General features: G+C 35.5%; 1 protein-coding gene across 1 annotated transcript; it reads right to left on the minus strand.

Annotated features, from left to right (window-relative positions):
* Window positions 1-6,440: 6,440 nt before the first annotated feature.
* Window positions 6,441-12,987, minus strand: LOC120631625 (UDP-glycosyltransferase UGT5-like). Its single transcript, XM_039901279.1, has 4 exons — window positions 12,064-12,987; window positions 9,861-10,083; window positions 8,688-8,904; window positions 6,441-7,020 (listed from the first exon to the last, which is right to left on the minus strand). Exons 1-4 carry the CDS (start codon window positions 12,883-12,885, stop codon window positions 6,702-6,704), a joined length of 1,581 nt encoding a protein of 526 aa, XP_039757213.1. The 5' UTR covers window positions 12,886-12,987; the 3' UTR covers window positions 6,441-6,701.
* Window positions 12,988-23,122: the final 10,135 nt, after the last annotated feature.

Consider the following 23,122-nt stretch of genomic DNA (forward strand, 5'->3'; position numbering starts at 1 on the left):
AAGACGGGAAAATAAAGCAAACCAAGAAAATTACAAAATGTTACAATTTTTAATACGGAGTAAGATAAGGCAGGCAAAGGAAGCATGGTATGGTGATTTATGTTCACTTATCGAGGAACTGGATAAGAAATTTGACTCGTTCAACTTGCATAAGAAGATTAAAGAGTTAATAGCCCCTAAACACCAAGGATGTTCCCAAACAACTCTTGTTAATAATGATGGCAATTACACAACCTGCACGAACGAAATACTAGTTACTTGGGAACAATATGTAAAAGAACTCTTTCATGATACGCGGTGTGATCCGGTCGATTTCATTTGTAAAGACGCGGGGCCAGCCATTACCAGGAGTGAAGTCTATCATGCCATTAAAACTGCAAAAACAAGAAAAGCTGTTGGTCCCGATGAGATACCAGTTGAGATTATTAAGGAAATTGAGGAGTTTAACATAGATTATCTCGTAAAGCTCTTCAATGCTATTTATGACTCTGGTAATATTCCATCCGATTGGCTCAAATCAACATTTATCACCTTACCAAAAATCAAAAATCCAAAGAAATGTAGCGATTATCGCACTATATCACTCATGAGCCATGTTTTGAAGCTGTTCTTGAAAGTCATTCACAACAGAATTTACTCAAAATGTGAATCACAATTGTCATACACCCAGTTTGGTTTCAGAAACGGGCTAGGTACGAGAGACGCACTTTTCGGCTATCAAGTGCTGGTACAAAGATTTTGGGATATGAATAGAAATCTTTTTGTCTGCTTTATCGATTATGAGAAGGCCTTCGATAGAGTGCGCCATGTAAAATTGATGCAAGTTCTTCAGAAGATAGGTTTGGACTTCAAAGACTGCCGATTCATAAAAAATCTGTACTGGAATCAGAGTGCAAATATAAGGGTGAACAGAAACTTGTCTTCTTACATCGACATAGAAAGAGGCGTAAGACAAGGCTGCATTTTATCACCCTTACTATTCAATTTGTATGCTGAAGCTATATTTTCGGAAGCGCTAGATAACATTTCAGACGGTATATCAATTAATGGTAAGACGTTAAATAACATCAGCTACGCAGATGATACCATATTAATCGCGGATAGTCTTGAAGGGCTTCAAAACATAGTCAATTCTGTAGCTTCCGTTAGTGCTGAGTATGGTATTAACATCAATACCAAAAAGACGAAATTTATGGAAATAAGCCGGACACCTGAGCTAATCAACTCTTTGTACCTTAATGGTCAGGTTCTTGAACGGGTATCCAAGTTCAGATATCTAGGCACAATGGTTGACGACAAAGGGGATCATAGTCTTGAAGTACGCTGCAGAATAGAGCAAGCACGCAACGCCTTTTCTAGACTGAAAAGAGTTCTCTGTGACCGAAACCTAAGCATTGCTCTTCGAACACGCATAGCGCGGTGTTATGTGTTCTCTGTACTCCTATATGGCGTAGAAGCTTGGACTCTAACAGAGACCATGTCCAGGAAACTCGAAGCGTTCGAGATGTGGGTGTACAGACGTATGTTAAAAATATCTTGGACAGATCGTGTACGGAATAGCACTGTATTGCAGAGAATGGGTAAGGTTCCAGAGCTACTCTTAACAATTAAAAAAAAAAAGTTAGAATATTTTGGTCATGTGATGCGGAACACCAAAAAGTATGAACTTCTTCAGCTTATCGTACAAGGTAAAGTGGCAGGCAGAAGAAGGCCTGGCCGAAGAAGAATATCATGGCTCAAAAATCTACGACAATGGTTTGGAAAGAGCACCAAATCATTATTTAGAGCAGCGGTGTCCAAGGTAGAGATAGCCCTAATGATTGCCAACCTTCGTAAGGAGACGGCACCCTAAGAAGAAGAAGAATTGAATATTCTGAGTCGAAGCAAACGAAGTAACAGCGTAAGTCAGCTACGGGACACGGTACGGTACGGTACACACACGATCATACGGCATATTGTGTGCAATAGGGGATACAATTTTTTATGTGACTTATTAGAAGTTCAGCGCGGTCGGTGTCGCGAGGTACTACTGGTCACCCAGTTAACTTCAAAGCGGGATTAATTTGAAATCTTAACAGATTTTCTATTCAAACACTATCAATACGCCAAAATCACTACGTTAAAGTTACAGGGATACTGGGAACAGGCCCTACTACCAGCAACTGGTCTTTGGAAGAGGTATTTCCTGCTGAGGACTGTTATAGGCTGATGATGATGCGGATAAATCTCACTGCTTTATGTTATATTCTTAACAAAAAAATGTTGTGGTAGCTCATTCAACAATTATTGTTTTACTGGGAATTACAAATGATAAATAACTATTAAATTTCTCGTGATACGATATTATTATACGAGATTATTCATATCTATTATTTATTTTGTTATAAATACATATCAATATCGGGAGTATCGATAAACAGTATCACTTATTCCTACTCGATTCAGATAAATGATTATAATTTTAACAAACGTTTAATTTGAAATAAATTTACCAAAATGAAATTACTAACGTTAACTAACAATTGTAAATGCGTGAAATCCACTTTGAAATCGAATTGTCACGCGTATGTGTGTGTGTGAATTGTTGTTTGTATAACACTATCCAGGATCATACTCGTTTTACAGAAGGTAGCCGATACCATGATCCTTTATCATGGTTTTGATTTCATGGTTTTTCCTTTTATCTTTGATGATGATAGTGATGTAAGTTCCCACCTTGTGATGATTATGATAATGTCCTCCATGGCGTACCCGACACCTTGGCTTTATCGTCTGGAGTGCGCACGGATTTTGACATCTGTTATATACTTATAATTAAACTGTAACTGAAAGATTTCTGTACATTTTATATATTTTGAAAATTTTGACCGGGGGATGCTTTATAATCGACACTGAGGCAAAAACAGATTTTTATTAAATTTTTGTCTGTCTGTCTGTCTGGCCGTCCGGGCATCACGTGAAAACTACTGCACGTATTTAAATTTAGTATAGTGGTAGCAGATATCCTGGGTCAACATATAGGATACTTTTTATCCCGGTAAACAACAAGTTTCCTCCGGGAAATGGGATGAAAACTTTTATCAATTTTACTTTATATCTCCGTTCAATTTGCACCGATTTTAATAATTCAGATATTTGACAGCGTGTACCACCAAACATGTATTGTCTAATTTTAATGAAGATCTGATGAATATTGTCGGAGATCAAGGACATTATTCTTCACAGATAACAGCAAGTCGCAAGGTATATGGGACAACGAACGAATGCATGCGTACCATTCTACTAATATTATAAATGCGAAAGTTTGTGAGAATAGATGTATGGATGGATGGATGTTTATTACGCTTTAACGCCACAACGAGAATAGATGTATGGATGGATGGATGTATGTATGGATGGATAGATGGATGGATGTTTGTTACGCTTTAACGCCACAACGAATGAACCGATTGGGCTAAAATTTGGCAGAGATACAATATAGTCTGGAATAGCTGATAGGCTTCTTTTCATCCCGGAAAAGCATACAGCTACAGTAATACACAGGATAGCGTCGCTATTTTTTCCGCATTTGTCTTTCAAAATCCGCGAAACGGAGTTTTAGATTGACATGGTTTTTTGAATAGGCATAGTTGAAATATTAAAAAGCTTTTAAATTTTGTTACATAATTTAAAATACTGACATCACGCTACGACAAATGGCTACTATCATTAATGAGAAATGTTGCAAAAATTGCAAAAAATATCCTTTTTGAGAGATTCTGATGCGTGCGATGCGTGAACGATAAACGTTACGCCAAACAAAGGAAGTATGTAGAAAGTATATCGGAATTGTTGGAATTGCTGTTTCTTTGAAGTTCTATAAAACAGTACGCGACAACATAAGACTATTTTTTTAAGCCGACTCGTTCGCGGACCAAGTCGCGCGGTTCCGCTAGTTATAACTATATGTATAGGGTAGACTTTAACCTATTATTTTTGTTGTGGCTTTGAATCAAGGTGTCCTATGCTTTTTTTTAAGTTTTACATTTGTAACTTATCGTGTGGACCGTGTGGACCGTGCTGCCCATGCATCAACAAATACACGTGCTCTACGAAGATCTGCGGTGGAATCTACAGTGTGTTTTGCATATTAGTGTCTATGTCAACAGATGCTGTTTGTTAAATAAATTTAAAACTTAATTATATTTCAAGTGACATACAATTCAATTTGATAGATAAGTAACAAAAAAAATATTTACACCACTAATAATTTTTTTGTTTATATTGCATAATTCTTTGAATATTACCTTAAATCTAGAACCTTTTACCTTCTAATCTTTTTTATATTTCCTGAGTAATGAGTGCACCCATATGTGCTTAAATGTACCAAACCACTTTTGATTTAATGGTCGTCAATTTGTATTATATTTTCTTCAGCTACTTCTCTAAAAGTGTTAATCTCAGGAACACTTGTGGAGTTAAAGTTTTTAATATTTGTGAATACTGTTAAACAACATCTGATTAGTGAGTAAATTTATCATTAATATTACCTATGGCTAAGTGAGGACTTAAGGCTTCGGCTTACCTTTCGGCGGGAACGAGATTGATCCCCGACACCTCAACTTTCCAGAGTTAAATTCGTTCGATTGGGCACAATCGAACGAATTTAATAAATAAAGAAATATAAATATACTACGACAATACACACATCGCCATCTAACCTCAAAGTAATCGTAGCTTGGGTTATGGATACTTAGATAGCTAATGAATATGTTCATGAATATAATACACATAACTACTTATAATATACAGATTAACACCCAGACACTGGAAAACATTCATGTTCATCACACAAACATTTTTCCAGTTGTGGGAACCGAACCCACGGCCTTGGACGTGGAAAGCAGGGTCGCTGCCCACTGCGTCAACCGGTTGCCAAAAATGTTAAATATCACGTGCTTTAACGGTGAAGGAAAACATTGTGAGGAAACCTGCACGACTGAGACTTCTCCAAGGGCGTGTGAGGTCTACCCAGCTGCAATTGGCCAGCATTGTCGACTATGGCCTAAACCCTTCTCATATTGGGAGACCTCACCTGCAGTGGACCGGTAATGGGTTGACGACAATGAATAGCTAAATAATTAAACTTATAAACTAGTTTCGTAATGTTAGAAGGGAATGAAAACGTGCTGGTCATGAGCCTTGTTAGAAATCAAATAAGCGATTAAATTTACGCCACCGTTTTGCCGAGTATCGAACCTTCCAGTAAATATACCTGATTTAAGCTAGCTTAAAGTATTTTCTAATTAAAGTTGGGAATGAAATTTAGTAGGTACAGATTTCGCGATCGTAAGAGCAGGGTATAGGCGGGATTCTCCATACAAATGTATTCATCTATTTACTCCCTGGGTCTTAGAAAAATATTTTTTTTATCTTTAAATCAACGTGTAGTCATCATTTCTTTTTCTTGAAATATTAAAAAAGAAAATCGGGCCCTCAATCGGAACAAAAATGCACATGTTTTACCGCCACGCTCATAAAAGCAAATATGGAAAAAATAAACACGACCGAGTACGGGTAATCTTTTTAAATTTTTTTATTTCAAAAAATAGTTGAGTCGGCTAAGTTTTGGCTGACAGCACAACGGCAATAATTTATCGAAATACCTTTTCATCAAATTTGTCGCAGCTATACCATCGTCTTAAGGTAAAATCAAACTGCGATCAAATCTTGCGTCTAACGTGCGACCAGCAGTCACAAAATCATGTACTGTGATTGGTCGCTCGCAAGTAGCAAACTTGAACGGTGGTAAGTATGCAGGTTGGACGCGGCGATGACGTCATCGCTTTAGTTGGTAAGTCTGAACTTGGCATGTACACTGTGGCGTAACAATAGGCCGACAAAAAGTTAGTATTTTACTATAATTATTATGTGATTACTATAATTATTATATACTTATACTACAATAGAGTAATATTTTAATTCCTTTTGTATATGCATTGCTAATTATTAGTACACTCCTTGATAATATTATGCAGAACTCTCATGCAGGTTTCCTTAATTTGTTTTCCTACACCGATAAAGCAAGTGATATTTAATTTAATAAAAAGAACATAATTCCGATGACCGATGCTGATAAAACTCAGTCCCCCCCAAAAAGAGGCCGAAGTCCTAACCTATCACCTGTGACCAGTGTGATCCTACGTGTAGTACTTTAATGATTAGGGGCAACTGAATAGGGGTAATGGTGTAATATTTCTGCCATACCTCTAACAGGTAAGTCAGATACCATCTTAATCTATTTTTTTAAATATCATCAATTACCACAAGGTGAGGTTAAATACTGTTAAAGGCTATGATATGAATAATAATATAATTTATAATATGAATAATAAAGAAGCTTAGAAGGTAAGTGAAAGATGACTACTGAGTTAAAACTAGGGATGAGTAAAACGATACAATTCTAAAAAAACATTGTTTATTTATAAATAAATACTTAAATCAAGTCACCAGCCTACTCACACGTACTGTCATAATATTTCTGCTCAAAATTTTAAGTATCCATGCACATAGTTCTTCAACTATTACTGTAAAATTAAAATCAATTAGTCATTTTGTATCAACAACGAAATATTTTACTCCATCAATGGTTCTAGTTGCGGAACATAAAAATAAATCAAATTCCTTTTTAATGGATAGCGAGTTATTAATTAACATTTGCATTATTCAAACTTAACAACTTTCTGTCTTCTTTCTTGAGATAACGTCTCCTCAGTTAATGCTTCAGTTCGACAACAGCAACAGCAGCACACGCTTAATATTTTGTACAAAACGTACAGTAGAATGTAAGATACAAGACCAACAAAGGCCAAAACGTCCAGCTGATGTTGTAAGTACCACGGAATGCTAGCAGATGGCGCTATAAGGTTTGGTGGGCCATTGTATCGCGCTACATATTCTATCCAATAGATGGCGCTTTCAAGGGGAGACATTGGACGGTCGTGCCACATTCGAGAAACAAGTTTTGCGCGTTGCTGCCACCTGAAAATAACAAAAGTTTAAGTAAACTCATCAATGTTATTAATAATTTAGGAGGCTTTTTGATCTTGTGGATTTTCAACAGTCTGGACGCCTTAAAATCAACCCTTTTACTTTTTTTGTCAGCAGAAAAGTTCCTGGAACTTCTCAAAAAAAATCTAATAATTTTTGCAAATGCATCAAGCAGTCCTTTAAATATACATAAAGCTCTATATGAATAGAGAATATAATATTCTTGCGCGATTTATGAGCAAGATTACGAACGAAGAAATAGATACGTTTCTCTTTCTGATTTGTCTGGTAACTGGTCCAGCGGATTTCACTTAAACGTACGATAGCCTCGTTTGGAAACTATGAGCATAGTAAGAGGTACACAAAGTAAGTAATTGGTGTTTTTAATTTTAGTTTTAATCGTTTACTTTGGTTTCCGTATATTTACTCTGTTAGTTATTTGACAATGGTCACAAATTTCCGCTTTCGAAAACTTCTACTCTAATCAAACATGAGATAGGATACGATGGGCTTCTTCTATAACACACGTCCGAAAATTGCATATTGTCAGCATATTGTTGATTTCTGGGTCTTTTTGGCCTTAACCGATATAGTCAGGTGGCGATAATGCATTTAATAAATAATATGAAGATATAAATAAATACACCACTACCAGTAAATATTTTAGAAAGATATACATGTTTAAATAAGTAGTATTTTATTTTGCCATCCCGACTCTCACGGGGGCCGTGAGAAGTATTTGTGAAGTGTTTAAATATCAAAGCTTTCCAAGAGTTTATGCAAGTGCCTACTTGTGTCTTAACACGTAACTTTACACTTTCATGCTTTTATCACGCTTGTGTACGTAAATGTACCCTACGTGCAAAAAAGACAAATTCCTGGCTTTCACCTTCGGGTTTGTGTGTATCTTGGGTTCTAACCAGATGGTTGATTTGACTCAGCATGCTCTCGATCTTTAATATTATATCAAATAATTTGTATTTTTTCAGTTTATTTTTCGGTTATGTATGCTTATAGTAGTAAAATCAACGCCTTTATGTTTTCGAAATGTTTTGATTACCAAATTATATTTTAAACTTTAGTTAAAATAATCATTAAGCAATTCAGATAATGTTGGGTACATTTATATTTAAAGTTTACATTTAAAGAACATTCCAATACATTACGTTGACATTTTCTTATATTACTGAAATTTTCTTCAATACGACTAGTTTTGTAAGAAAGACCTTGATAATTGGTTATTTCTGTAGAAATTCTAGTAAGAAATGTTTAGAGCCGATCGTTTACATAGGTACTACCATTTATTATACATGTTGTACTGTACCTATCAGTAATTATTTTATGAGTATGACAGTCTGCTAACTTTGTCAACTACTATGAAACAATATGTTTCATAGTTAGGTAACATGTTCTATGCAACTAGGTCACACCAACCTCAATGCTTTGACGCTTAATGGTACTTTATATACTCACGTTGGATCCAAAACATTATTGATTGTATCTAATAGCGATTCTCAGCACGAATTGCCGTATATTAAAGTAGTTATCAACAATTACCAGGGTAGGAGCAATGTGTTACTGTTCAAAGCAGGGAAATTCAAAAGACTATTAAACCTACATGTTTGACGTCACTAGGTGCTTTATAAGTAGATACTCACGTTGGATCCAAAACTTCATTGATTGCATCTAATAGCAATTCTTTCCGCAAATTGTCATATGTTAAAATAGTTGCCATTCCTGCATCTACCAGGGAAGCAGCATTGCCGTACTGGTCTCCGAACAAGGGTATGGCGATGACTGGTATTCCAACATCTAAAGCTTCTATAGTGCTAAGTATTCCAGCATGCGAAATAAATGCTTTTACGTTCTCGTGCTCTGGAAAGTGGAATAACATTATTTCAATTATTATTTAATAAGGTATAACTACAGCCTACTCCTTTTGCGTGACTGCATTCTAAATGCAGCTTAGTCATTATAAAAAACTAACTTTCACTTAAAAAAGCAAAATAATGCTATAGATTATGGATCGAAAAACCATCAGTTTAGGCCACCTTAGAAAAATGATTTTCATTATAGCTATCAAAATCGATTTTATACAGTCTTTAAAAAAAACAAAAGTGTACAATTCTACGTATATTCATATATTTAATTATATTTTTGTGCGACATTAGTATGGAACCCCGGACTCCAAATATGTAATGTAAGCGACTGAAAACGCTTAACCTATTTTGAGGAAATGGGTTTGCCGTTTTGGTTTGATACTGCAGACGAACGTAGTAAACCTTATTTTAACTTTTTTATCCTGGAATAGTAAACGGAAACTTTTTCTGTTTCGGATTTCAAATAGCAGCGGGATAATCTGGTACATCAGTCAGACATCAATTGTGGTCTTAAGTGATTTACCAGCCGAGTTATTGTAATCGATGTAATCCTAAAATTTCAAGAGCACTACCATTATATTCAAGATAGCGGACGGGTGGTTCCTATCAAAAATGTATATTTACTTAAAAATCATGGATAAATAATAAATGATGAGTGAATGAATGAATTTAAAGGCTAATTAAGTTCTTTAGGAAACAGGGTTTGGGCATTCAAATCTAAATTGATTCCTAACTGTTTCTATGGACGTTATTAATGTCAGTTTGAAAAATCATATTTTAACTTTAGTATTACACCTGCAGTAATCATACATTTGGAAAAACATATTCATTCTTAGTAAGCAATAAGAATAAGATAACTGATATACTCTTACAATAACTTGTAAGAGTTTATTATTTATTTGGTAATAAAAAAAAATAATCGAACTTAAAAAAAAAACACTTTCAACTTACTCAAGATATCATACTGCGGCAACCATTTCATAGTCATAATGTTTCTTGGCAGATTCTCCAAATTGGCTCCATCCCACTTCCAAAGGACTCTCAGAGGCAATCTTCTGAATGTTGACACCAGCTCGTTTAACTTATCTACGGGCAGTGTTGAGTCCTTAACTGTGGTGCCCAAGTTCACATATATAACGCCATGTTCTGCTTCGTTTATGAATCTCTCGATTTCCTGAAACATTACAATTTGGTAAATTTATATTGGGACTTAAATTAAAAAGTATTGGTAGATATTTAATGTTACTTTTCGTATACATTTAATAAGACATTGTTGATAGTCTCATGCTACGTTAGTGCTTTTTTTAATAATTTAGCTATTTTCACGAGAGGCCAGTAAAATAATTAACTTTTCCAAAAACAAATTTTGAACGAAGTTTTAAAAACGTTTACTTATTTCATGGATTTGAAATATATCCTTGGTTTAGTGCTGAGCCTGTTTCACAGCAGATCATGAGGTTCTGAGATCGATGATGAGTCGGACCAAAAATAGTTGATGTTTAGATTCCTGGTTGGGAAGTCCCGAGTAACAGCTCGAATCTGGAAATATCCAAAATCCGTGTCTCTGAGAAATGTTGAGCCGTCGTCGGTTCCGACGATCATCACTAATGTGTGATAGTAGTGAAGTCTACCAACCAGTGTAGGAACCGTATAAGAGTCCCGTATAAGAGCAAAGTCTATGCTTTAAAAATCTGTCACTTCAAAGCTTTCATTGAAGTGACTTTAGAAGCCTTGCATGATATTTATATTTAAATACAACAGAAAAACTAATTCTGCGCAGAATTCTCAGCTCGTACTTATGAGTCGTAGGGGCGATGTAAAAAGGAATTCATCATTTTTCATCATCTTAGCAAACAATGGTCGAATTTCAATGGCTTTAAACTTGTTTGCAATGATAAGTGACCAGTAAATTTATTCACCGTACTGTACTTCGCTCGATATAAATGTAATTAAAACGGTTAACTGTAAACTTTTGTTTTACTTCTTTATATTCGTCGTTAAAACATCATGCTGAGCCTCATTGTTGTAGGGTACTGGATATAGAACATAGGTCCACCACGCTTCTTCAGAAGTTAGTGATAAAGAACAACGGGTTGACAAGTTAACGTACTCTCGGAAGAACGGTTAGTGCTTAAGTCTAACCAAATTAGCTTAGGTAACGGAATAGTTTTTTAGGGTTTTGCACCCAAACGGCAAAACGGAACCCTATTACTAAGACTCCGATGTCCATCTGTCTGTCCGTCTGTCACCATGCTGTATCTAATGAACCGTGATAGTTCGACAGTTGAAATTTCTACAGATGATGTATTTCTGTTGCCACTATAACACTAAATAAGTATTTAAGGGGCTCCATATACAACAGACATGGTTTTCTTTCCGGTTTTATAGACAATGTTACGGAACCGTTTGAGCGCGAGTCCGACTCGCACTTTTTATAGCCATGAACTTCTAACTAATGTAGGTAACACTAGCAATGAATTATGAATTATCTAAATCATAAATTGCGTTGATAACTTGCCTATTAACGTTTGTCTTTTCAGAGTTAAAAGAGGACAAACATGGCAGTTCGGTAGGTAGATATAATATTTATAGTGTGCTTTAAAGTGTTCTTTTTTTTTAGATAAAAATGGTTGGATACTTTAAAAAAATATACATTTCGTTAAAATAAAGAATGGTGTAATAACCTACTTATCTAATAAACGCACTTCACGTATGGGTGATAGGTATGTTTGTTTGTTTTTTACATACCTATTACGTTTGGTTCAACGTCTATTCAGATTGTGATTAATTTTAAATATGTCGGTAAAGTCATCCTGTGGATGGAAATAAAATACTTTTTATCCCGGAATAGCTATCTGAAACCATTCCAGTGGCATATACAAAATAATCTTTTGTTACTTATGCTTAACAGCCTAACCGAACTCGACGAAATTATGGATTGAAATAACTCATATCCTAGAGGATACAGGATACTTTTTGAACAAGGAAACAAAAATAGTTTCCGTGGGGTTTTAAAAACCGAAACGAACTCTGTTCAAATGTCGGTCAAAAGAAAATAGCTAGTTAGATATTTATATTTGCTGAAAATCGTACAAAACACGAAATTTTAAAGCGCTATTTTGTTTTAAAATGTAAAATTCAACGTCCAACATACCGTGGGGATAACCTTTGGAGGTCGAATGTGTATCCCTCCAATATCCACAACGTTATCAGGTCGCACAACGCCACCGAAAACTGATTTGTGTGTGTTTACAAACACAACGCTCGCGTTCGACGCTATGCTCTCCAGAGTCTCCAGATTATCTCCTAAATACTTGTACAGGTACACGTGATCTGTCACTTGAGATCCAATATAGTACACCCAATTTGTGATATAATACAAAATGAAGCTTTTCACACGATCGAAGAACCAAGGCTGCTTTCCGTAAGGAAGTAAAGATTGTGATATGTACGCAGAGTTAAAGTTAATCCCTAATCTGTTGTAATGCCAAGGATGGAGAGGCTGAGGGTTAAATGCGATGTAAGGTGTACTCAAATTTGCCGCCAATGCGAGCGCGCAATCGCTATTGTATGATTCCGCAATTATCACATCGTATCGAGGGCGATTTCTTATCATGTGAATCACTTCATGGTTATTCATAAGCGTCTTGCAGTCGTCGTTCCCCGCTTTAGTTGACACTAACGTCTCGAAAGGCACTCGCGATATATCATTCACTATAACAGATTCGAACGACAGTCCTTTAAAAACATGTTTGTCACTGAGTTGTACATCCCGATAGCCGGCCAGCGCGTCGGGCAGTAGAAAGTGGCTTATGAGGGTCACATCGTGGTTCCGATTCGCCAGTTCCCGAAACAATCCGCGGTACGTGAGGTAATTGTTCCGGTCTAGGGACGGGAATATTCCGAGTATTTTGTAGGATTGCGCGGCGAGTATTTGCGCAACGAAGTAATACACGAGAACTACGGATTTTGCCATTTCGTACGTTCGTTTTGCAGCGCAGCTCCGTGGTTACTAGGGCGTTAATGGTAGCTTGCGTATCCAACTAATAATAGGTAGATGCTATGAGGTAATCGTACCGCTGACGGTGTGGTTGTGTCGTAAGAACCAGAAATATTCGGTGACTGCGTCGCGTCATTGAACGTGACCCCGATTTCCATATTAAATGTTCTTTATACACGCTATAAAGAATAAAATGCCTGTAATGTTTGCCGCATTGTTGGTGTTTGTTTACATCGTATCTTTCGGTTGAGGCTTTAATGTTAAATAACTAAATAAATATACTATGACAATACACACATCGCCATCTAGCCCCAAAGTAAGATTAGCTTGTGTTATGGGTACTAAGATGACTGAAGAATATTTTTATGTGTATTACACATAAATACTTATAATATACAGATACTGAAAAACATTCATGTTCATCGCACAAACATTTTACCAGTTGTGGGAATCGAACCCACCGCCTTGGACGTAGAAAGCAGGGTCGCTGCCCACCGCGCCTTACGTTTTTCAACAAGGTCGCAGAGTGATGCCTAATAGCGTACAATCTTGCTCAGTAAATGGTCTGCCTAAAATTTTTTTGTTTTGCTTCGTCTATACTAATTTAATGAAAGGAAAGCGGCTTGCTTGTTATTTTTTTTTAGATAAATTTTAATTCTTGGTTTTTGAACAAATTAAATATTATCCCGACAATCTTATGCAAACTTGCTCTTTACAGTTTGTTGTTTAGCATCTCAGTTTAGAAATTCATCATTGTCATAATCATATCAGCCCATTACCGGCCCACTACAAGGCACGGGTCTCACAATAACACAATTAGAAACGAATGAAAAAGTATTAGTACGGTAGTAACAACTGCAGGACAAACCGCGGGGAACAACTAAGTGGTTAAACACACAAGGAAATGTAGTGACGCGTGTTTTCACTACACAATTTCACAACCCACTGCGATGTGCGTGAATTATTGACCTACATTAAGTGGCGTGCACAGGTATTTGGACCAGGGTATGCATGAAGAAGTAAAATGACATAAAATAGCAAAATCCTCTTCCGTTGCCAGTTATATGAAAATGTTAGGATAGGCAGCGCTTTTGTGCATGTATGAAGTGCACGTCACTGCCTAAACTGCTCCTTGAATCGTCCATCACTTGAAATCTTCAATCTTAAACATTGACAGTTTCGAAAGACCGTCTAATGGGCACCATAACAGTTTTACTTCAAACATCTTGCTCTCTCACAAATCCATACTAATAATATAAATGCGAAAGTGTGTTTGTTTTTCCATCTAATGGATGGAAGCAGGCGTTACTTTGCGGAAATCCATGATATATATCATGAAAATTAAGTTTAATTTGCTATACTTACACCCCGAAAAGCAGGAGAGTCTGTATGGTGTAATTTATAATTTCTTCAATCCTTATACTCCACACTAAACAGATCTTGGGCAATGTATCCTCTATGCACGTTTCGCTCTGAAACCAGAGCATCCTGAGGAGATGTTGGCTTCACAATTTAAGTTAAGTTGAGTTGAGATTCTATCAAAGTTAAGATGAGATGCTCCGGGCAATTTACCCTTGCCGTAGATCTGTTTGGTGTGGAGATTGAAGAAATTATAAATAACTATTATGTTTGTCCATCAATAACGCAGCAAAAAAGGGACGGATTGTTGTGAATTTTTGCATAGGGATAGTTTTGGGCCAAAGAGTGACATAGGCTACTTTTATCCCGGAAAATTGCACAGTTTCTTTGGGAAGATACGCTTAAGATAACGTTTTGTCCTTCATTCACTTAGCAACAGAGAATATTCCTATTTGAAGATAAGAAAACATAACATAAGTTGAGGTGAGGTGATGTGAGGTGCGTGCTCAAACTCATCCCCTCGAAAGTGAAATCGAAGTCCTACCCACTGAGCTTCCACCGTATGCGTTATCATTTGGTCTTAATTAAGTACAGCAAACTGCTGTTGTCTGAATTCTATCTCTAATGATATTTACCTACCAGATCTTAAAAAAATTCCGACGGATTATAAAAAAAATATCGTCTTCAACCGCCCAAACTTTGGGCGCTTTACCCTATGCCGAGAAAGCACCTAATTTATTCTTATCACTGAGTTCTTAATTAATTAATTAAATATATATAAAATGCATGTCATCATTTAAAGTACCTTTATATGCGTTCATAAACTTCTGCTATTATAAAATACTAGCTGACCCGTGCAGCTTCGTCTGCATCAAATCGGTTATTACCGGAAAATACAAATAAAATGACATTTTATAAAAATTAATCCTAGCTAGATCGATTTATCGCCCCCGAAACCCCCTGTATTCTAAATTTCATGAAAATCGTTGGAGCCGATTTCGAGATTCCAATTATATATAAACAAGAATTGCTCGTTTAAAGATATAAGATATTTTTATTTTTATATTTTTCTGATAATATTTGATATATACTCGTATATCTACCTAAAATATGTTAAGAGGCCTGGATTTATATACTGGGAGAAGATTACTTTATACATTACTTATGTAAATGCTATTAGATCGAATACTCGTGTTCCGAAGACACCCCGTAAATTTTCAACTTTTTTATATCTATAATTTTTTTTTCATACAAACACGATAATACATCTGTGAACCAATACCTTTTTTGGCAAACGAACAGAAGGACAGACGGATAGCAGAGGCTAAGAAACTATTGGCACCTTTGGATAACGGAACCCTAATATTTTCATTACTCTCACCACGCAATAGCGCGGTCGTAAAGCAACCGTAGATAAACTAACAATATCGCCAAATTAATGTTTTTTACGGATAATGAAAACATCGATCATGTTTGACCTATCTAGGTATTAAATGATAGGTAAGCAGAATTATAAAAAAAAGTTTTGGTAAGCTGGTTTGTCAGTCTGCGCTTTTTATACTATAGGTTTTAATTTGCCCTTATTCCTCTATCATCATCATCATCATCATATCAACCCGCTACCGGCCCACTATATGGCACGGGTCTCAATTTCAATTGTTTAGAACGCACATAACTTAGAAAAGTGAGAGGTTTATGCTGGGATTCGAACCTCGCGCTCCGAAGTCCTACTGGGCTATCACCGCTTACTCCATATTATAAATGCAAAAGTGTGTTTGTTTTTCCTTTCTTCAGGCTCTTACAACCAGTCAACTTGATTTTTGACATCGAGTTGATTAAAGGACTGAGAGTTTTTGAGTTTAAAGAGTTTTTGAGTTTACTTTTCGTCATACCTTTTTCAAGGGATTTGTTAAAAACCGAAATAAACGCGGACGAAGTTTGCGAGCCATAGCTAGTGAGTAAATAATCAAAGATATTTTAGAAATGTTCATAGTAGACTCGGGGTAGTTTCGACCGAATATAAAATACGTGTGGCATGCTAGGAAGCCCCATTGCTTTAGGGTTGTCTAAGGCCCAAAATGGCGATGGAATGATATGCCCAAAGCGGCGGGGGAATGATAGCCTGGAAAAAATTATAGTTACGGGCAACACCGAAGGCAAAACCTTCAAGAAAAAGACCTAGAGGCCGGTCCCCAACAAGATGTCTTCGTCTGTTTTTTTTTATTCTTCTTCTGTATTTTTATTTGTGTGCAAATAAAGATTATAAATAAATAAATAAGATGGCAATCCAGTTGAAAAAATCAAATTTGGACCGCTTCTAACAAATCGCCAAAATGGCCTCCAACAGAAGCCGATGAAGACAGGACCACGATCTTCAGTAAATGAAGGAACGACCAGAACTCTTTCTGGTCGTTCCCAAGAAGGCCCAAATTTAATAATTTATCTAAAATCATAATCTTCATAATCATAATCTAATAAAATAGTAATTTTATTAAAGAGTGAACTGAATCTTTTATTTATGATGAATTATTATTTTGGGCCGTTTGTGAAAAAAAGACATCAAGCTTATTGGGAGAGTCGCTGATAATTGGCAAAGGGCGTTAGAAAGCAATGATGAGGTCTAGGTTGGAGCACACTTGCCTAGAAAAACCCTATTCAATCTTGCCTTGAAGGTACTAAAATTATACGTATAACGTACGGGAGGGCGTTTCACATCCTAGCGGTACGTATCAGAAACGTGCATAAAAAAACGTTCGACCATCAGACTAACTATCTAAGCTATAACGCTGAAGAGTTAATATAATAATAATATTGCTTAAAAGGGCTTTGAAACCCTTTTTTTTGCCGTCGACGCAATGTTGTTGCTGTTGTTGAGTGATGATGCAGTCTACTCAGTAGTAGTAGAGCGTTTTGTGACAGAGCTCGCCAGGAGAAGGTATCAGATAAACTTAAAAATATATACATACTAACATAGACCACGTTGTTTAAGGAAAACGTTAAACTAATTTAACTAAACTTCAGCACTCTCAAACTATTATGGTAGCCGTACATCCACTTGAAACACATTTCAGTATTGGTACGCTTTTCCAAGCGGGAATTCTGCAGTCTGAAAACTATTCCCGGGCGGCCAACCGTTACTAATTTAGCCACGAAACAATGACCACCACACATAGGTACTAATCATTACTTCGGACCCGTCCCTTCGTCCCATTGAAACGTGATATCAAATTGAGGAACAATTTAAATTAAGGTTTGTTTGAAATCCTCTTGGACGCTTAGAATTTTCTTTACTTAGAGGACTTACACGTGACACAGATTTCTGTTCATACGGCTTTTCCTTTTACCAAAGCGGAAATTTGCCGCATTAGAAATTCAGATTACCTACCTACTAATATATAATTTCAAATATATTTTGCTTTGGGGCCTCTATAATACGAGAGAGTGATTTAGACATTAGGTACTTCGTGATTCCATTGTATAGTAACTTACAAAGCAGCATTAGATGATTAACAGTACCCCTAGAGCTTCTGATAAGTTTCTCGTGGCAACTTTTTTCCGCTATTCTGCACAAAATACCCCGACCCACTGCGTTGACTCTCCCACCTACGCAAATACATCATTTGTTAGGCTCCTAAGGGTAGTTAACCTTTCTTGAGAAATGGGCTATCATCTTATATATGCCGAGTCTAGCGCGTACAAAAAAATAGAATTTCGACCCTATTTTACAACTTTGGAGTGGAATTGTTAAAGTTGTTAAAATTGAAAGAGCTGATTTGAAAGAATATCAAATACAAAAAACATTTTAAAATCCAACTGGTAGTTCCCCAGACTAGCGCTGTCAAATTAAAAAAAATCAAACTCTTAAGTGATTAGTATTGATGTACTTGAACTTTGTAGAAAGATTCGGCTGCTTTATAACACAGACCTGATTCTCTAACAGTCAAACGCTTCTGCAATTTCTAGTAGGTAAAGCCTGAACAGGAAAATAAAGAACCTGTTCTGGGGACGCTACATTTGCATGGCATAAAGGTTCAAGTTTTTCTTGGGTCCACTATGTTATGTGACGTTTATTATTCATATTATTTTTAAAATATGTCATCATCATCATCCCATCATCACATCAACCGATAGACGTCCACTGCTGGACATAGGTCTTTTGTAGGGAGTTCCAAGTTCCACGATTCTGAGCCGCTTGGATCCAACGGCTACCTGCGACGCGCTTAATGTCGTCTGTCCACCTCGTTGGGGGTCGACCAAAATATGTAAAATATTATTAAATTTAACTGTATTTATATTGAAAAATAAATAATAAAGAAATTATTAAACAGTAAAGTTATTATTTTTTTGTGATGTTTATAATTGACATTTAGTAAATGTCATATAAAAATACATAAAAATCGTGTATTAAAAAAAAATATATATATTTTTTCCGCAATATGGAGAGGTTTTTATTTTCCAGGTCAGACTTTTATGTTGGTACTTCTTTAAACGAAATGTGCCGGAGTAAAGATTTTACACTGGAAAGTCTTGCTTTGGTAGACACCTAGGTGACTGACATAGCTTAACGAGTTACACGAAAAACTGAATGAGACTGCAGTCCCAAAGTTCTGCAATGTTGACTCCGCACTGGTTAATGTTACGTAATAGTAGTAGATTCTCTACTACAGACGACATGCAACGCGTTGCAGGGAACATCACTTCAGTGCGAGCTACTGGCGCAAGCTACTGGCCAATGTGACTTACGCAAGCTACTATACTTCCATCTTTACTAAAAAAAACTTTTTACTTTTGACACGAATTAGTTGGAAAGAGACCTCAACACAACTGAACCTATCTATTATATTCACATTTGTAAGGCATTAGAGCGAGTCCCAAACCCTCAACAATATAAAAATGTAATTACAAGCGGGAACTTCAGAGCACTTAAATATAGATTTACCCTTTGAAGAGCGATTTGATAGGGCGGAGGTGTAAGATCCATCATATCTCGATTGTGCCTCCTCTCAATTATTCCCTCTTCGTCGATAGCTTTATTCATTTTTCATGTTGTTTGACGGCTGTATTTATATTTGGTTCCGTAGTAGATCCATACTCATTTATTTTATTATTCATAAATTCACTTTATTGCACAAACAAAAAAGCGTTTACAAATGGCGGACTTAATGCTAAAGCATTTTCTACCAGGCAATCTTCGGACGTATTAATGCTATAAATGCGAAAATATTATTTTTGTTACACGGCTTACCCGCAGAAACGATATAGAAAAAAAAAGTTAACTACTGGCATCGTCTGGGTCTATAATATGATGGCCTTAGATATTAAAACTACTCCGAGATCTATACATCGTTTAAAATAATTACGAAACATTGTTGAAATGTGCATAAGTATATTTCACCCTTTAAATATATTAAATTAAAAGAATCATTTTTCTTTTTCTATACAAACGGATTCAAAACATTCTTTGTGTTTACTTATGCCAAATTACTTATTGAAGATAAAATACCGTCACATGCATTATATTTACGGTACGCGACGCGTTCGTAATTAAGTGGCTGTAGTCACTTTATTTTAATTCGGCATGCGATTTTAGGGCTCTGATTTATTTTAGTTAAAACTATGGCAGTGGTTTACTCAAAAACTATAAGCGTTTCGGTTTCACAGAAAATTCTAAGAGACAGTACATAGAGAGTACATCTAAAGCTTGTTTCGTAATATTTCGGTTTTCATTTATCCGTTGTATACTGTTTGTATTAATATAAGAACGGTTTGTCTATCGACATAAACCTTTTGTTTATTAGTTTGATAAAACCACGCGCCTTGAGAAAACCATATTGCTATATTTTTCAGTCCGTATATTCTCTACGCATATTGCTAGGCACGATAAAAAGTTACGTGGCTTGTGTTAAGTAGTAAGTACCTACTTGTTCATATTTGTTCCCAAAAATAATTTATCAATTTATAACTATGAAAAGCTTTGTCCTGAACGACTGACAGACAAACTAAGCTTAATTCAAACAGCCCAAACCGCTTGCCATAACCAATTGAAATTTTAAGAGACCCTAGAGGTGCACTAATTAATGTTTTTTTATTATAAATAATTTTTTGGTTAGATAAGGCAATGAAATGTGTTTGAAAGTCTGTCATCTTTCATATTTCATCTTTCATATTAGAACTGTTAGTAAAAAAAGTAAGAACACTATGGGATAAATAAGGTTTTGAAAGTTTGTAGAAAAGTAGTTAATTTTTTTTAAGTTACATTCATAAAATTTGATATTCTTATTTTGGCAGGGCGTAAAAAAAATCTTATTCTCACGGCATATCAGAAATTCCACGCAGACAAAGTTACGTGCATCTGTTTGTATTAAATAAAGAAACGTTATTGTATGTTGTAGTTTTACTCATAACTATAATGCAAATTTATGTAGGTATTATATATTCTGATACAAACAATAACATTTTGATCATTCTGCAAGTTTATTAGGTTAGATAGGTACATACTTTCGAAAACAGCACAAAACCATGTTCCTATATTATGAGCTATTGTTTCCTTCTCTCGTTATGCAGCAGCCAGGGGCGTTAGTTGAAATTTCTGTTCACTGTCGGACCATAGTTTAATTGGCTGCATCGACATTGCACAATAGAGTACTTATATTCACTATTTACACTAATTGATACTTCGCATCTAGGCTACACGCCGAACTCTAGGTATTATAACGATTTGCGTAAATCAAACGGATAAGAAATCTGCAATGACAGGGGCGGAAGATATTGTAATCTACATTAGTAAATACGAATTTATGTTTAAATTAATCATACGCTATTGTTATAATATGATTAGGAAACGTGCAGATTTCCTCAAAATATTTTCTGTTTATTTTAACTTGGGAACGTCCGAATTATGGTTGCCCACTGACCTCTATTATAATACTATATAGTATAATAGAGATCAGTGTGGTCACCACATCATCCAAAATAAATACAGTTAGTTTCTGATTTGAATAAGGGGCAAAAACCAACTTAGAAAAAGCGTAAGTACATTTATTTTATACTTTAGAAATTGTATTTGTTATGCCTTTCTAGCACGTCACAGTTTTTAATATTTTTTTAAGTAATAATTTTATGACTAAATCTACATTTATGTCATCTGGTCACCGTGGCCAGCGTGGAGGAATACGGTATTAACCCTTCTTATGGTCGGAGGAGACCCGTGCCCTGTAGTCGGTTTTTAAATTTATGATGTAAAAATATACATTACATTTTTTTTAAACAGATATTCATCAGGATAAAAACAAAAACAAGACACTTTATCATCTGCTAGATTTTGTATAGCACTATAAACAGTATAACTATGTATTTTTGCATGTAAGTTGTATTCTGAAATAAAAAAGATATTAATTTTATTTGCTCTAATTTCATTTGTTTTATATATTCGTTATAAGCAATAAACAGTTATGTAGGTAAACGGAATATATTGGTGCCCTCTTTAGCAAACATTATTGCAAATGTCAGCTAATTAGAACACTTTAGGTACCATATGAACCTGATAAGTAATTTTAGATCCATTTCACTTGGTCTTTATAGCAAGGCTAATACACTAATAAAATAAAATACACTAATAAACTAGCTATAGCAGTTAATACATAATATTAATTAATAAATGCAAAATACCACATCTTGTGGTAAGAATAAGATAAGTAAGTTGTATGAGTTGCCTAGTGAAAATCGATTAGTGAAAAGTAAATGTATGCCTAGGAATCTTCTTTGATTAGGCCCTACTAACTTAGGCATTGCATTTTTCTACGTTAGTGAAAACGGACATAACTTGCTTAAGGTTAAAAGAAAGTTATATCAACTAACATCTAACCGTGAATTCTGTTAGGAAATTCCTGAATGGATTAACTATTAGGTACTATCATTAGTTCTAGTTAATCATTATCAAATTACTGAGTTCAGATGGTAGGTACCTATTCGATCAAATGTGGAAACTGGTATCTTGCCAAATCTATATCTACTAGAGCAAAGTACAAGCAAACTTGCTTAAATATAAGAGAAATGCTAGATCGGAGGTGATGTGTAGTCCCAAGTGGAAAGTTTCAATTCGCAAGTAAGGAGAAATGGTATAGCAAATGTTTTAAGTGCTCTTCATAATGTACAACCATCTCAGTTATATCTAAGTGCCCTTATGGAAGCTATGTATTATTAAAATGTTAATTATTATCGTTACTTCAATATGTTACGAAGTCCCAATGCGGAAAATCTAAAAGCTAATGGTAAATGTGCGGTAATTAAGCTCCTTGATATTAGAGGAATAATATTTGGCAGCTCACTAACTCAATAATTTTTGTTTTACTCTTCCGTACCTATTTTAATGTGAGTATGCAAAGTTGTTTTGGACCGGAAATAAATGTAAAATAATTATGGTGTTCACGAAAATTTATTAGTGATTACATACCAAGGCCAGCTTGAGTTTCTGGTTTAAGTCGCAATCTTTGCATCCAAATTTTCCAAAACCGTCGACCGGAAGTCTGAGGACTTTTAGTATAGACTCTTTGAAGTTCAAACTAAAACATTTAAATGCTTACCAAAATGTGGAACAGGATCTGTACCTTTTGCAGACATAGGTTTGCAGATGTCACTAGTTTATAAGCGTTTACAGTCTATCGATTTCTAATATCCTAGCAATCCAAGGTCACTCTTAGGCAACCTTTTAAGTACTCCTACTCCTATTTATTTTGGACCTAAGGCAAGCACTTAGGTCTAAAATAAATATGTGTTCTGCAAAATGAATAAATGATGACCAAAAATTGGAAACGCTTTCTTTTTACGAGTACGCAAAAGTTAATAAAAAATTGTC

Source organism: Pararge aegeria, chromosome 18 (genome assembly GCF_905163445.1).
Source record: "Pararge aegeria chromosome 18, ilParAegt1.1, whole genome shotgun sequence".
Taxonomy (NCBI): domain Eukaryota; kingdom Metazoa; phylum Arthropoda; class Insecta; order Lepidoptera; family Nymphalidae; genus Pararge; species Pararge aegeria.

Bases quoted from the DNA above. Each gene is read 5' to 3' on its own strand.
- LOC120631625 (XM_039901279.1), bottom strand. From the start codon at position 12,885: ATGGCAAAATCCGTAGTTCTCGTGTATTACTTCGTTGCGCAAATACTC. The intron at 8,905-9,860 runs GTAAGTTGAAAG...TCCACTTTCCAG, and splicing joins GCCGCAGTATGATATCTTGA to AGCACGAGAACGTAAAAGCA. The intron at 7,021-8,687 runs GTGAGTATCTAC...TGTTATTTTCAG, and splicing joins AATGAAGTTTTGGATCCAAC to GTGGCAGCAACGCGCAAAAC.